General features: G+C 62.3%; 2 protein-coding genes across 2 annotated transcripts; one reads left to right on the plus strand and one right to left on the minus strand.

Annotated features, from left to right (window-relative positions):
• The first annotated feature begins 815 nt into the window (after positions 1 to 815).
• On the plus strand, positions 816 to 6047 carry TCIRG1 (T cell immune regulator 1, ATPase H+ transporting V0 subunit a3). Its single transcript, XM_088534299.1, has 19 exons — positions 816 to 932; positions 1015 to 1093; positions 1234 to 1463; positions 1570 to 1664; positions 1775 to 1901; positions 1989 to 2071; positions 2453 to 2546; positions 2641 to 2853; positions 3199 to 3349; positions 3451 to 3590; positions 3902 to 4059; positions 4136 to 4226; positions 4314 to 4432; positions 4725 to 4938; positions 5068 to 5179; positions 5262 to 5374; positions 5481 to 5601; positions 5706 to 5877; positions 5950 to 6047. Exons 1-19 carry the CDS (start codon positions 816 to 818, stop codon positions 6029 to 6031), a joined length of 2511 nt encoding a protein of 836 aa, XP_088390425.1. The 3' UTR covers positions 6032 to 6047.
• A 667-nt stretch (positions 6048 to 6714) lies between these two features.
• TBX10 (T-box transcription factor 10) lies at positions 6715 to 8278 on the minus strand. The gene is made up of 7 exons (XM_088534242.1): positions 8169 to 8278; positions 7990 to 8091; positions 7674 to 7845; positions 7378 to 7533; positions 7224 to 7291; positions 7058 to 7149; positions 6715 to 6965 (listed from the first exon to the last, which is right to left on the minus strand). The coding sequence occupies exons 1-7, from the start codon at positions 8231 to 8233 to the stop codon at positions 6715 to 6717; spliced, it is 906 nt and encodes a 301-aa protein (XP_088390368.1). The 5' UTR covers positions 8234 to 8278.
• Positions 8279 to 13801: the final 5523 nt, after the last annotated feature.

A 13801-nucleotide genomic window follows, 5' to 3' on the forward strand; every position in this document is an offset into this window, starting at 1 on the left:
GCAGCGGGGACGGAGCCGCCTGCCTGGGTGCAGCCGCCCTGTGGCCCCGCGGCAGCCGCTGGCCCGAGGTGCCCGGGTGCAGCCGGGGGGAGGGTGACGGGTCGTGGAGGGTGATGGGTCGTGGCCGCTGCTTCCCACTGCCCAGCGGGAATACCCGGGATGCGGGGGAGCATCAGCCGTGGGGGAAGCTGCCTGAGGGCGGGCAGAGGGGCCCGGGCAGCAGCCCCTGCTCCTTGCAGGCGGCCCGGGGGCGGCGGCGGGGGCGGCTGCCGGCTCCCCGGGCGGGCTCGGGGCGCCGGCGGGGGAAGCGGCGCGTTGGGCCGCGCCGGTGCCGCGGCCCCGCCGCAAGCCGCGCGCTGGGCGCTCGGTCCCTCCCTCCGCGGCCGGGCCCTTCCTGGGGAAGAGGAAGTGCGGGGCCCGGCCGCGCTCCCGGGCTCCCTCCCGCTCCCATCGCGCCGGGCGGCGGCGGCGGCTCCCGAGCATCCCCGGGGCGGGGAGCCCGCCCGCCCCCGGGCACCCTGACTCAGAGGCAGCTGAGCGGCCGGGGGAGGAGGCTGAGGCGGGAAGGGGCTGGGAAAGGTTTGGCAGCCCCGGGGAGGAGCAGCGAGCGCGAGCCGAGCCGGGCGCTTCCGACGGGCGCCGCAGCCGCGTGCGCTGCCCCGACGGCAGCGAGACCCCCCGCCCCGGCCTCCCCGTGCTGCGCCCCGCGTCCCGCCCGGCCCTGCGGCCCGTCCTCGCCGCCCTCAGCGCTCCCCTCTCTGCCCCCGGTGCAGGGCGGGCGCTCCGGTGGCGCGTCGGGGCCCTCCGGCAGCGCCATGGGCTCCCTGTTCCGCAGCGAGGAGGTCTGCCTGGCGCAGCTCTTCCTGCAGTCGGCCTCGGCCTACACGTGCGTGAGCGAGCTGGGCGAGCGGGGGCTGCTGGAGTTCCGAGACGTACGTAGGGGCCGGGGCGAGCGCGTGGCGGGTGCCCCGCTGCGGGCGGGCGCCCACCCCGCACTGCCCTCCTTTCCACCAGCTGAACCCCAATGTGAGCGCGTTCCAGCGGCGCTTCGTGGGCGAAGTGCGGCGCTGCGAGGACATGGAGAAGACGTTCAGTGAGTGCCCCGGGGCCTGGGGAGGCGGAGACGGGGGTAACATGGAGAAAGGAGCTGTTTGGGGAAGGGTGCTGGGGTCCCCTGGATGTGGAGCGTCCCCCCGGCCGCCTCCATGCGCTTTGCTGAGCGCTCTCCTGCAGCTTTCCTGTACCAGGAGCTGCGCAAGGCTGGGCGGGCATTGGGCCCGTGCACGGATAACCCGTCGGCGCCGCTGGCCCGTGACGCCCTGCGCATCCAGGAGCAGTCGGAGCAGCTGGCGCAGGAGCTGCGCGAAGTCAGCCGCAACCGGGAGTCGCTGCACGGGCGCCTCCGGGAGCTCCGCGAGTATCTGCACGTCCTGCGTGAGGGCCAGCGCTTCACCAGCCTCCCGGTGGGTCCCCGTGTCCCCAGAGCGTTGGCTGTGGGGGCCCAGCACTCTTGGGGGCTATGGGGTTGCTCCCCGCTGCTCTCTTCATCTCTGCTCCTGGGCACAACAGGCGCCGCTGGGCTCCCCGCTGCGGCCTCGGGCCCACTCTGAGCGTGAGCCCCTCGTCGACCCCTCCGTGAGCCAGCACCTTGACCGCAAAATCAAGTAAATGGGGCCCAGCATGCAAGGAGAGGGGCTATGGGACCGGTAGGGGGACATGGCTGTGGGGCTGGGGGCCGTGTCCCGGAATCACGGCTCTGCCTGCGCCCCGGCAGCTTCGTGGCGGGCGTCATCCACCCGTGGCGGGTGAGCGCCTTCGAGCGGCTGCTGTGGCGCGCCTGCCGCGGCTACCTGGTGGCCAACTTCGTGGAGATGCCCGAGCCCATGGAGGACCCGGCCACGGTGAGCACGGCGGTGGCGGCGAGGCCAGGCTGGGGGACGGGCAGGGAAGGAGATGCTGAGGCTAACGTGGCCTGCGCTGCTCCCCAGGGCGAGAGCATCACCTGGGTCATCTTCCTCATCTCCTACTGGGGCGAGCAGATAGGGCAGAAGATCCGCAAGATCTCCGACTGGTGAGCGAGCATCTCCGTTGCACTGTGTTCCCAATGCGCGTGCGCACCCGCTCCCCAACACCACGCCGTTTTGCTGCGGAAAGGTTTATTTAGCTAGAGCCGTTCCCGTCTCCTGTCCCTTCCTGGTGCCACCCGGGCCTGGATCCCTTCCTTCGTGTCTGCCCATCCGCATTGGTGCTCCTGGCCAAGTGCTTTTCCCAGGCCATCGCAAGGAGGGTGCTGCCTTGAGCTGCTGGCCGCTTTCTGGCTCCCGGGATGCAGGGCTGGATGTCCCGGCATTGCCTCCCTGCAGGCAGAGCCCATCCGCCTGCTGCCCCCAGAGCTGGGATGGGCTTCCCCAGGGAGCCTTTTGCGTCCCCAACGTGTGTGCCTCTGTCCCAGCTTCCACTGCCACGTGTACCCCTACCCTGAGAGCGAGACGAGCCGTAAGGAGACCCTGTCAGGGCTGCTCAGCCAGATCCAGGACCTCAGCGTGGTGAGCTGGACACCGCAGGGACGGAGCAAGTGTGGGGCAGGGGGTGAGCACCCAGACCCCGTTGTCCCTGACCCACTGTCCCGGGTGCCCCCAGGTGCTGGAGGAGACGGAGCAGTACTTGGCGCAGGTGCTGGACAAGGTGGTGCTGGTGCTGCCCACGTGGCGGGTGCAGGTGCAGAAGATGAAGGCGGTCTACCTCGTGCTCAACCAGTGCAGCTTCGACGTCACCGAGAAGTGCCTCATCGCCGAGGTGTGGTGTCCCGTGCAGGACCTCACGCAGGTGCAGGAGGCCCTGCGCCAGGGATCGGTAGGTGCCCCTGTACCCTTCGTGTGGGGAACAGGAGGTCCTTTCTGTGCCAGGGAGCAGTCAGTGCCCCATTCCCTCCATGCCAGGGATTGCTAGGTGCACCCCATGCTCATGGAGGGATGTCCCCCCAAAAAAACTTGTGCCCATAATGGGACATGAACCCCACTTCTTATGCCTAGGGCGCTATGTACCCATCCCTCCAGAGATTGGGGCACCCTTCTGGTGTCCTGTATGCCTATGCCCCCCACCCAAATTCGAGTCCCCCTGCTCTGTTTTGTCCCTGGCCCTCACAGGTGCAAGGGCAACAGGGTGCTGGGAGTCGTACACTGGGTGCCTTCCTTGCAGTACAAGAGTGGCTCGAGCGTGGAGTGCTTCGTGCAGCGCATCCCCACGTCGGAGAGCCCCCCGACGCTCATCCGCACCAACAAGTTCACCGCTGGCTTCCAAAGCATCGTGGATGCCTATGGGGTGGCCAGCTATCAGGAGGTGAACCCTGGTAAGGGCACCTGCCCCAAGGAGGAGTGAGGGGCCAGCAGTGCCTGGGTGGTGAGAGGCCTCCAGGAGCGTCCCATGTGATGTGGTCCCTGTACCCCACAGCACCCTATGCCATCATCACGTTCCCCTTCATCTTTGCCATCATGTTTGGGGATGTTGGTCATGGGCTGCTCATGTTCCTCTTTGCCCTCTGGATGGTGCTGTACGAGAACAGCCCCAGCTTGCGGCAGGCCAGCAACGAGGTGAATGGGGCCTGTGGGGCTGGTGCTGTGGGGTGGGCTTGGTGGCGTGGGGCAACTTTGGCATGGAAGGGGTTGGTGTGTGGTGGAGTGGGCGGGGGGAGATGGGCTTGATGAGGTGAGACAGATTGGGATGGGACGGGGTGGGTAGTGTGCGGTGAGGATGATGTGCAGTTGGGTTGGTGGGGTGAGATGGGGTTGGTGGCTTGGGGCTGGGACGGCGTGGGGTGGGTTGGTGGTGTGGGACAGGGCCAGCAGGGAGTCTCCTGGGGCAGCTTGTGGTACAACGTGGGAGCCACGTTTGCTTCCCCCAGATCTGGCTGACGTTCTTTGAAGGGCGCTACCTCATTCTGCTCATGGGGGCCTTCTCCATCTACACCGGCTTCATCTACAACGAGTGCTTCAGTAAGGCCACAGTGATATTCCCCTCGGCCTGGAGCGTGGCCACCATGGCCAACCACTCGTCCTGGAGGTGAGACCTGCCATCCTCTGGGGCCTCTGGCACCAGCCCTCCACCTTGAACTGATGTCCTCTGTTTCTCCCCACAGTTCAGACTACCTCGCCGCTCACCTGTCCCTCACCCTGGACCCCAACGTCACAGGTGTCTTCCAAGGGCCCTACCCATTTGGGATAGACCCAGTGAGTGGGGGCTGTGGGGAGATGGCATGGGACCCTCGGCAGCGTGCCTGAGCCTCTCACCGACTCACTCTGCTTTGCCCTGGTCAGATCTGGAGCTTGGCCACCAACCACCTCAACTTCCTGAACTCCTTCAAGATGAAGATGTCTGTGGTGCTGGGCATCGTGCACATGGGCTTCGGGGTCCTCCTGGGGGTCTTCAACCACGTGTGAGTCTCCCCTTGGTGCGCTTCTGAGCTTCAGCTCTGCCCATGCACCCCTGAGTCCTGCTAAGGGGGCAGAGCCTGGTTTTCTCAGGGCAGGGCAATCCCTGCAATGGGGTCTGTGGTGGCTGTGGCACCAGGATGGGGGAGGTGATGGCAGCGCTGTGTCCTGCATCAGTTCAGGGTGCAAGCCCTGTGCAGACCCCCTGTGTTTCCTCCATGGGGGGCACCTGGCCCCTGTGGGGATGGGGGCTACGCCGTACCGGGCTGAGCCCCACTGGTGCCTCTCTCTGCCCAGGCATTTCCAGCAGCGACACCGGCTGGTGCTGGAGTTCCTGCCTGAGATGGTCTTCCTCCTGGCCCTTTTCGGCTACCTTGTCTTCCTCATCTTTTACAAGTGGATCAAGTTCAGTGCTGTTGACTCCCTGGTGGCCCCCAGCATCCTCATCCACTTCATCGACATGTTCCTCTTCACTTCCAACAAAGAAAATCTCCCACTCTACGAGGGGCAGGTAGCGCCTCCCACCATGGGGCTCCCCAGGCCCAGCTCTCCTCTCCATCTTGATTCCTTGGCCAGTGTCTCACGCTGGATGGGAAGCTAAGAGGCACCACTTGGGACCTGCTGTCCCCTATTCCCACAGGTGCCCGTGCAGACTGTGCTGGTGGTGCTGGCTCTGGCAGCGGTGCCTGTCCTGCTCCTGGGGACGCCTCTCTACTTGTACTGCCAGCAGCGCTCTCGGAGGACGCGGCGCCCTGCGGTAAGGTCAAGGCCAAGGGGCATTTGGTTGGGGCTGGGGGATGCAGTGGGGTCTCACCTTGGCTTCTGTGCCTGCACAGTCCGGGGCCAGAGGGCAGCAGGAGCCGCTGCTGGAGGGGCAGGAGGCTGGCAACTCCGTCAATGCCACCAAGGAGGACGTGGAGAGCGGGGTGCATGGCCACGATGCCAAGGTGAGGGCTCCGGTACATGGGCAAGGTGTTTGAGCCTGGCGCGATGCAGCTGGATGGCAGAGCCGGAGGAGCGGGTCCCCCTGACTTCCCGCGTGCCCTTCTGCAGCACTTGGAGTTCTCCGAGGTCTTCATGCACCAGGCCATCCACACCATCGAGTACTGCCTGGGCTGCATCTCCAACACGGCGTCCTACCTGCGGCTCTGGGCGCTCAGCCTGGCGCATGCACGTGAGTCCCCCCGTGCCCTGCTTGCTCCGCTTGATGTGCTCCGGGTTCCTCGCCCAGTGTCCCCGTGAAGGGGAGCCGCACCTGGAGCAGCACCTGTCCCGCAGAGCTCTCGGAGGTCCTCTGGACCATGGTGATGCGCAACGGTTTCGTGCGGCTGAGCTACGTGGGCGGCGTCGTGCTGGTGCCCGTCTTCGCCTTCTTCGCGGTGCTCACCGTGGCCATCCTGCTGGTGATGGAGGGGCTCTCGGCCTTCCTGCACGCGCTGCGGCTGCACTGGTGAGCCCCCTGGGACGGGCAAGGAGACAGGCCCCCCCCACGCTGGCTCTGACCGTGTCCTCTCCTCGGCAGGGTCGAGTTCCAGAACAAGTTCTACGTGGGTGCGGGGTACAAGCTGTGCCCCTTCGCCTTTGCGCCCGACTCCTGGGAGTAGGGCTGCCGCGCCGCGCCGCCGCTGTGCCTTTCGCAAGGATGCTCTCGCTGCTCCTACCTGGCCGCTCCTCCTCCGAGCCCTCCCCTCCAGCCCACAGCAGTTTCCCTTTTTTTTTTTCCCCTTCCCCTTCTCTTTTACGATGCTGAACAAGTGACCGGGGCTCTGGCACAGCAGTGAGGAAGCCAAGATGTGCAGCCTGGTACCCACCTCACCACGCTTCGGGGCTGCAAGCAGGGGGCTCAGGGCATCGCGAAGCCGTGCTGGAAACCCTGCAGGCTGCCTGGGTGCAATGGGGCAGGGCTGCATCCGCAGAGCCTCCAGCATCAAGGGGCTGGATGCAGGATCCATCCGGCGCTGCTCGTACCTTCCTTTGCTCTTCCAGCCCGGGCAGCCTCCCCATGCGCTGGGAGACTTTCTTCTGTCAGCGAATAAAAGCCGTCCAAGCAGTGCTGTTCCCTGGCTGCTCTGGGGCTTGGAGAGGGGCACAGGAGCCCCCATCTTGGGGGTTTCCATCTCCAGCACCCTGCCCCTCTTGCACCCGCTGCTGTAGGGCTCAGCGGAGCAGGAGGGTCAGCGTGGGGCAGGGTCCATCCTGTCCCCATGGCGAGGTGGGGATGGGGGCACGGACCTGGAGGGAGGGTGTGTGATGCTGGCAGGCCAGGGGGGCAATGCCAGGCGCTGCCTCACTGCTGGCTGTAGCTGAAGGTGGGTGCTGCTGTGGCCCCGTAGACGTTGAGTGTATGGAAGGCAGCGGGCCGCAGGGTGGGCAGCGGGTAGGGCACGGTGCGGGGCTTGGCCCCCACGTACACACCGGGGTAGCCGAGGGGCTGGTAGGGGGGCAGCTCCGGGACGAGAGCCGGCTGGTGGAGGGGGGTTGGCTCGCGGGGAACGGCCGGCACCAGCTCCCCACTGCACCCACGGGGTCTGGGAGCCCCTGGAGGGAAGGAGAGAAAAGTAGAGCGGGGTCAGCACAGCCCGGGAGGCTCGGTGGCGACCAGCCGGAGCCACCAGCCCACGAGATGCTACCTTTCTCCTGCTTCTCCTTGGGCTGGGAGGAGAGCGCTGTCGCCCGTGTCCGGGACAGGGTGCCCAGCAGGGAGCCAGCTGCCACCCCAGACCTGTGGGAGGTAAAAGTGACTCAGGGCGGCTAGCTGGTGGCACCGAGCCCTGCATTGCGGCTTGGGCTGCTTACCAGGCCTCGGGCTCGCAGTCCCGGAACCCCTTGGCAAAAGGGTTGCTGGCAATCTTCAGCTGCGTGATCTGCAGAGGGAGGAGTGCGCTCAAGGGCTTGTCCCGCCATGGGTGGCCCGCTAGCCGGGTGCCCCAGGTCCCTTGGGGAGGCTCACTCGGTGGTTCTGGTAGGCTGTCACTGCCATGAACTGCGTCTCAGGGAAGCTGAAGGACTTGAAGTTCTCGTGGGCGAAGCGCTCGCTGTCCCGCCGGGGGTCCACGAAGACCACGTGGAAGCGGGGCTGGTACCGGTGCATGGAGTTGAGGATGATCTAGGCAGAGGAAGGAGAGGTGAGATGGGCACCTGTCTGCCCCATCTGACCCCCTTGGCCCTTCCTCCCCGCCACAGGGCCGCTCTCTGGAGATGGGCTCCCTCTCCCGTCCCTTCCCCACTGAGGTTACGGGGTCTCACGTGGCCGTTGTCGTCCAGGAGGTTGTTGGTGAGCTTGAGCTTGTCGAAGGAGACGATCTGCCGCATCCACTGGGCGCCCTTGGCGGGTGAGTCCGGGTGGAAGTGGACCCGTCCGGGTGCCGCGGGGTCGGCCCGGCCCGCCACCAGCCATGAGGAGCTGTGGAAGGCGTATCTGTGGGGATGGCGGTGGCTGAGCGCCGGCAGGGACGTGGGGTGAACACGGACCCTTCAGCCATCGAGAGCAGCCAAGGACCCTGCCTGTCCCGTCACCACCGCCCATTCATCCGTCTTTGGCCTCAAGTACCCTGGTCCTCACCTGTATCTCTTGTCATCCAACGGGACAAAATCCATCAGCAGGACGTAATCGGCCAGCGGGTCCAGCCCTGAGAGCTTCACCTGGAAGGTGGGAAACATCCTCCTGCAGGGAGAGACAAGTCGCGTGGGGTCGAGCCCTGGCACCGGCGACACGGGAGCCTCGGCCACCTCCGCACCTACCTGCCTGCCTTGGTGACGATCATCTCTGTGCCCAGGCGGTTGAACTCCTCCCAGAGGCTGCCCATCTCCAGCTGCACCGCCACGTGGCACACGCGCTGGTTCTTGGTGCCGCTGCCCGGCCCCTCGGAGCCCGGCCGGGTGCCCGTGGGGGCTGTCCCCAGCAGGCAGGGCCTTCCCGGGGCGCCCACCCACTCGGGGCTGCTGGGGAAGGGGCTCCCCTCGCCGGGCACCATGCTCAGGCCTGCGGCCAGGAAGGCTGCCGAGGAGCAGGGGGATGTTGCGCGGCTGCCCTGGGCCCCACCGCTCGCTGCCAGGCTGCGGTCCCGGGAACCTCGCGGTCCCTAGAGCCCTCCCGTGGGCACAGGGCTGGCCGCTCTTACATCCCTGCTTGCTTCCCAGATGTGGGAATTGAACTCACGCGACCTGCCCCTCACTCTTGTCTACTAACCACCCCATCCTGTCCTCCGTATGCTGAGATGGAGAAAAGACCCAGGCATCTGGGCCCCTCGCGTAGCCTGTTTTTGCCCCACCTCCTAGCATGCACACGCTCTTCCAAGGTGCTGCTGCAACGGGTCCCCTTGCCTATGTGAGTTGCCCCATGGTGCCAGCTCATCCCGGAGGGGACAGAAGGGTGCAAGATGCCCGCAAGGCATTGGCCCTTGGCAGCCCAGCCGCGCATGGCTCCCTGAATACCCCACATGCACCCCATCACCCCAGGGGCACCCTGGGCTCCTGTACAGGCACATGGAGCGTGGGGACCTGGTCACCAAGGAGGCCACCAGCGGGACCCGAGAAGCTTTGTCTCCGGTGGGTTTTACCTGTCATGAGTGCAGCAAACGGGTGGGAGGCTGCTGTGGCCCCGGCCCTCAGCTCCGCGCAGTGGGGATCCGAAGCCCCTTCCACAGCTCAAGGCAGCGCCAGCTCCAGACTCCGGTCCCCCACGCCCGTGCTGGGGATTTTATCCTCCTGCTTGGGGGTGGAGACTCCCCTGCCCCGGCTGCGCAGCGTGGAGACGAGCAGGCCGGAGCAGCAGCGGTCCTCGGGGGGCTGGCTGCCTCATGGCGTTGCGGAGCCACATCCCTCCCCTCTTCCCCACAGCCTTGGTGCCTTGATGAGCTGGTGATGGACGGGAGGCGAGCGTGGCCCTGGGATGGGGCCAGGCTGGGCTGGGATCACTGCTGGTGCTCTTGGACATGGCGCAAGGGGATCCCGGGCTAGGGAGGGCCATGTCTGTCTGTTTCTGGAGCAAAGCCATGTTGTCTCCTTAGCCCTTTTATACAACATATCTGGTCTGGTGGAGGGTTGGAGCTACTCTGGCCCTTTCACCCCAGAGAAAGCCCAAATTGGTCTTGGCAGTGGGATTTGTCTCCTGGTTGCCCAGTTCCTCCCATTCTCCTTGGGCCCTACAGCCCCTTCCTTTCCAGTCACATCTCACCAACTCATTGTCCCCTGGAGATGCTCCACCTCCATGATGACAGCTTGGCCCAGCAAGACCCCAGTCCTGCATGGGAATGGTGGTGCATCAGTCCTACAGAGGCAGGCATGGTGTGGGGCATGGCAGCAGCAAGGAGGTTCATGCGGCCAAGCCCATTGCTTAGCACCAGCGCTGGGGTCCTTGATCATGGGGTGGTGGTAACCTGGGCTGGGCTGTGGAAACGTCTTCTTTTTGTGTTAGGGCAGGTCTTGAGGACCAGGCAGCCCCCAAGACTCAGGACAGGAGGAAGGGGGTGCTGAGGGCGTGTGGCAGGGGCAGCCATGGTGCATGGGGTGGGCTGGGTGCATGCAGGTGCAGGGGTGCTGTGCCAGGCAGAGCACCCCGCAGTACAGGGATGCAGAAGGCATGGGCTGGTGGAAGCAGCTCATCCCCTGCCTGCCTGCCTGGCTGCTCAGAGAGGCAGCATGAGGATGGAGGTGGATGTTGCGTGTCCCCCCTGCCTCCCCCTTATTCTCACTCTTAGCACGTTGCAGATATCCATACTACAGCCTCTGGCAGTTCGTCCGACAGGCTGCCATCAGCACCCGTTATTAAAAAACACGGCAGTGCTTGGAGGCTGCGGCAATCTTGCGCGAGTCCGTGCAATGCCCGTGTGGCTCTGGGGAGGTGCAGGCAGTGCTCCCTGCTAACTGCATCCCACACAGCATGCTCATCTCTCCTTGGCTCCTCTGCGTGGACGACTCACCCCTTGCCTCAGTTTTATGTGCCAGGGAGCCTCCAAGTTCAGCCATACGATGCCAGTCCTGCCCTGCACCAGCTTCGGCCATTCTCGAACGCGGTGCTCAGGCTCCCTCCATCCATCTTCTTGCTGTCAGCGCGCTCGCGTTGCCTCTCACACCTCCTCATCTCCACGCTCGATACCTGCCCAACGGCAAGAGACGGGAGCTGCCAGCGCTGCTGACAGCGGGAGATGAATGGGTCCGCGTCGGCGCTTCAGGGTGCAGGGAAGGAGGGATGAGCACTGCTGTGCTGGGCACCAGGGCTCAAGAGCTCTGTCCAAGGGGCCAAGGCTGTGGGGTAACTGTCCACCAAGCATCTGCATGGTCACAGACGCATAGGTTATTAATGAGTCCCTCATTATTATCTCAACTACCAGAGTTAGGTCCTACCAGACCCTAGTAGCACAGCCCGTGGTAGAGAGAGAGGTCAAAGAAGAGGCCCTGTCATGGCTGGGGATGGGAAGTGAGACTACCTGACCTCTGAAATGCAGTGTTCCTGCAAGAAAAATGAGGAACAGGGTGCAGGAGGGTGTAGCAGCTGGGGCATTATGTGCAGGGATTGAACTAGAGGCCACGTTCCTCCCCAGCTCAACCAGTTCATTTGCACAATTGGACCTGGATTGTCCAGGATTCCTGCAAGGGGCAACAGAGAATGCTTGTTCTTGTGCACCTAAACTAGGCTGTTGGCTACATTACCTGGTGAGCACAAGACAAGCCGGAAAACTGTGTCTGCATCAAGCCTGTGTGGTGGATGAGGCACTTCAAAGCCGGGACGTGACTGCTGTAGTCACAGTCTGACAGCTCTGTGAGTTCTGTGCCCTCCTCATTAAAGCAGGTAGCTTTGGAAATGTTTGTCCAAGGTGTCCTGTCCATGGCTGTGGGGGAGGTTGTTGCAGCACTATTGCTCTGTTCTCACCTTATACGTGGGTCACTAACAGCATTCCAGAGGCTTTCTCTCTCCAGCAATGCCTGGGTCCTGCTGACACTGAATATCTCCCCATCAGGACTTTGCTACTAATTGCTTCAGCAAAGCCAGTCCCTTCCTATAAACTTGGACTTAACTTAAGCAGCTGCTCAGGCTTCACTTTTGCATAGGTGCTTGGTGCTTAAAATCCTTCTCAGTTCCTTGCAGCTGTCATATGGGGTAGGGATACAAATCTGACTCTGGTGATGTCTTGAGTAGCCAAAGTGGGCTACATGGACAGCATAATCTCAGCTGGAGCTGAGGTTTTTGGACTGGGACCAATGCAAGAGAGGAAGGAATCTGCTTAGGAGGCCAAAAGGCACGAGGAGGGAGTTCGGGGCCATCTGGTGGGACATAGGGTCTCAGCCCTGCAGATGGCTCCCAAGACTGAAGCGTTCGCCACCGCTCTGCACATCCCTCCTTCCCTGTGCCCTGCAGCGCCGACGCGGACCCATTCATCTCCCACTGTCAGCAGCGCTGGCAGCTCCCGTCTCTTGCCGTCGGGCAGGTATTGAGCGCAGAGATGAGGAGGTGTGAGAGGCAGCATGAGCGCGCTGACAGCAAGAAGATGGATGGAGGGAGCCTGAGCACTGGGTCTGAGCATGGCCGGAGCTGGTGCAGGGCAGGACTGGTACTGCATGGGGCGTCTGGGCTTGGGGAGATGCTCAAGATGTTCCTCAGTGCCCAGAGCGTCACTGTGGGGCCCCATCTGCTGCAGGCAGAGCTTCCATGCTGTGCATCATGCTCACTCACTGGAGGGAGCTACCGGCATGTCCCCAAGGCATGGCAGGGGTGAACCTGAGAGCAAGGAACATCTGCAAAAATCCCTTCCTCAGGCTTTGGGGAGCTGGTCCTCAGCACAGGCTTCCAGATTGGGAAAATTGAGGGCAAAGGCAGCGAGCCTGGGAATTTTCCAGTGTGGGGTTGAGAGGTAAGCGGCTGCCTTCCACCCAGGTTTGCAGCTGGGTTCTTTGAAGAGATTTCCTTACACAGTGCCTCCGCTTGCCTGAAAATGTGACGCATGTCCTCAAAATCAGGTGTGCGCTTAAAAACCATGTTGCTATTGAAAGTGCTTGCATTATTTCTGAGATAGAGCATTAGCTAGATTAGCTTTTTCACTTCTTTCTTCCCAAGGCTGCAGACCTGTTCCCCTTTCCTGTATTTTTCATAAACGAAAGCTAAGATGTCCCTGTGGCCACAGCACTGCACTGACAAGACATCAGAAAGCAGCCCTAACCTCATGGATGTCTTTAGGATGGACAATGCCAGTTAAGGAAGGGTTTCACAGCACCCAAGCATCTGAACATGATGAACATGGGACCACTTTAAATGAGTCCATTTTACAAGATGTTCCAGGCTGGTTGGTCTCTGCAGAATTTCCTCCTCTGTAGTGCAAGAAACTTTATTGTCTTATTTTTTTTTTTCTTGGGGTTTCCTAGCAGGCTTTTAAAAATATCCCTTCTGTTTGTTTCTCCATCACTTTGTTTTTCGGTTTGGAACTCATATTTTGCTATGGATCCTTGCAGAAGGGGTGGAGACAGGGGTGTCCTGGACCCAGGACAGAGAAGGAGAGAGGCAAGCAAGGGAGGTCCCTCCTTTTCGGAAGGGATCCTTTGCCTTGGTGAGAGTCTGCCCAGCTCTGGGTTTCATACAGGGACAAAAATGATGCCAGGTTTGAGTGATCCAGGCTGCTGCTGCACAGCTTAGTGGCATTCTGCACAAGTTGCACGAGATGCACGGAGGGAGGCTACCTTGTACTTTGTGCAAGAGCAGGGACAGAGCAGTACTGCTGCACTTGAAATGTTCCTGGGTGATCCCCAAAACATGTTCCCCCTCCCTCTGTGTCTGCATTGCAAAGGGCTGTTTGCAATTTCCTGCACTGTTGCAGATGCAAATCAGCAAGGAAGGGGAACTGAGGCAATCAGGGGGCAGCATGGGGTGACATCTAAAATGAAAGGGGAAGAAGGCTTGTCCTGGGTTTAAGAATTCCAGCTGCAAGCCCAGAAGGTGCCTGGGTGCTGGAGGAGGGAGCCTTATGCCTTCTGGAAGCTGTCAGCTCCAGAAGTGGGTAATATTCCTGGACTGTTTCTTTTCCAGCTCTGGGTAATGATCTGCTCAGCTGTACTGAGCACTTAACACAGAGCAAAGGCAGTGACCAAGCCGAACCGGCATCACTAGAGCCCTCTGGGATATACGGAAGAAGATGGAAATATGGAGGAGCTGCCCTCTCAGAGGCCCTAGTGTTTGTGTCTTAGGTTTTCTTACCCTAACAACCTTAGAACGTAGCCTATAACCCCTAATGAGGAACTAGAAATGTTTTAAAACCTGCGATCCTGGACACAGACTAGTGGCCTGCTCTCAGCTCTGGATATTTGCAGGGAAGGGCCGTAGAAATCTGTGAAGGTTAAAAATCATAAATCATAAAGGTGAAGATCCAGCAGAGAAGAACAGTTTG

The sequence above is a fragment of the Tinamus guttatus genome, unplaced genomic scaffold (genome assembly GCF_059628265.1).
Source record: "Tinamus guttatus ecotype Peru unplaced genomic scaffold, ASM5962826v1 Tinamus_guttatus_pri_ptg000546l, whole genome shotgun sequence".
NCBI classification, from domain to species: Eukaryota; Metazoa; Chordata; class Aves; order Tinamiformes; family Tinamidae; genus Tinamus; species Tinamus guttatus.

Bases quoted from the DNA above. Each gene is read 5' to 3' on its own strand.
- TCIRG1 (XM_088534299.1), top strand. From the start codon at position 816: ATGGGCTCCCTGTTCCGCAGCGAGGAGGTCTGCCTGGCGCAGCTCTTC. The intron at 933-1,014 runs GTACGTAGGGGC...CCTTTCCACCAG, and splicing joins GGCTGCTGGAGTTCCGAGAC to CTGAACCCCAATGTGAGCGC. The intron at 4,939-5,067 runs GTAGCGCCTCCC...CTATTCCCACAG, and splicing joins TCCCACTCTACGAGGGGCAG to GTGCCCGTGCAGACTGTGCT.
- TBX10 (XM_088534242.1), bottom strand. From the start codon at position 8,233: ATGGGCAGCCTCTGGGAGGAGTTCAACCGCCTGGGCACAGAGATGATC. The intron at 7,534-7,673 runs GTGAGACCCCGT...TCCTCTGCCTAG, and splicing joins TCCTGGACGACAACGGCCAC to ATCATCCTCAACTCCATGCA. The intron at 7,150-7,223 runs GTAAGCAGCCCA...TACCTCCCACAG, and splicing joins GACTGCGAGCCCGAGGCCTG to GTCTGGGGTGGCAGCTGGCT.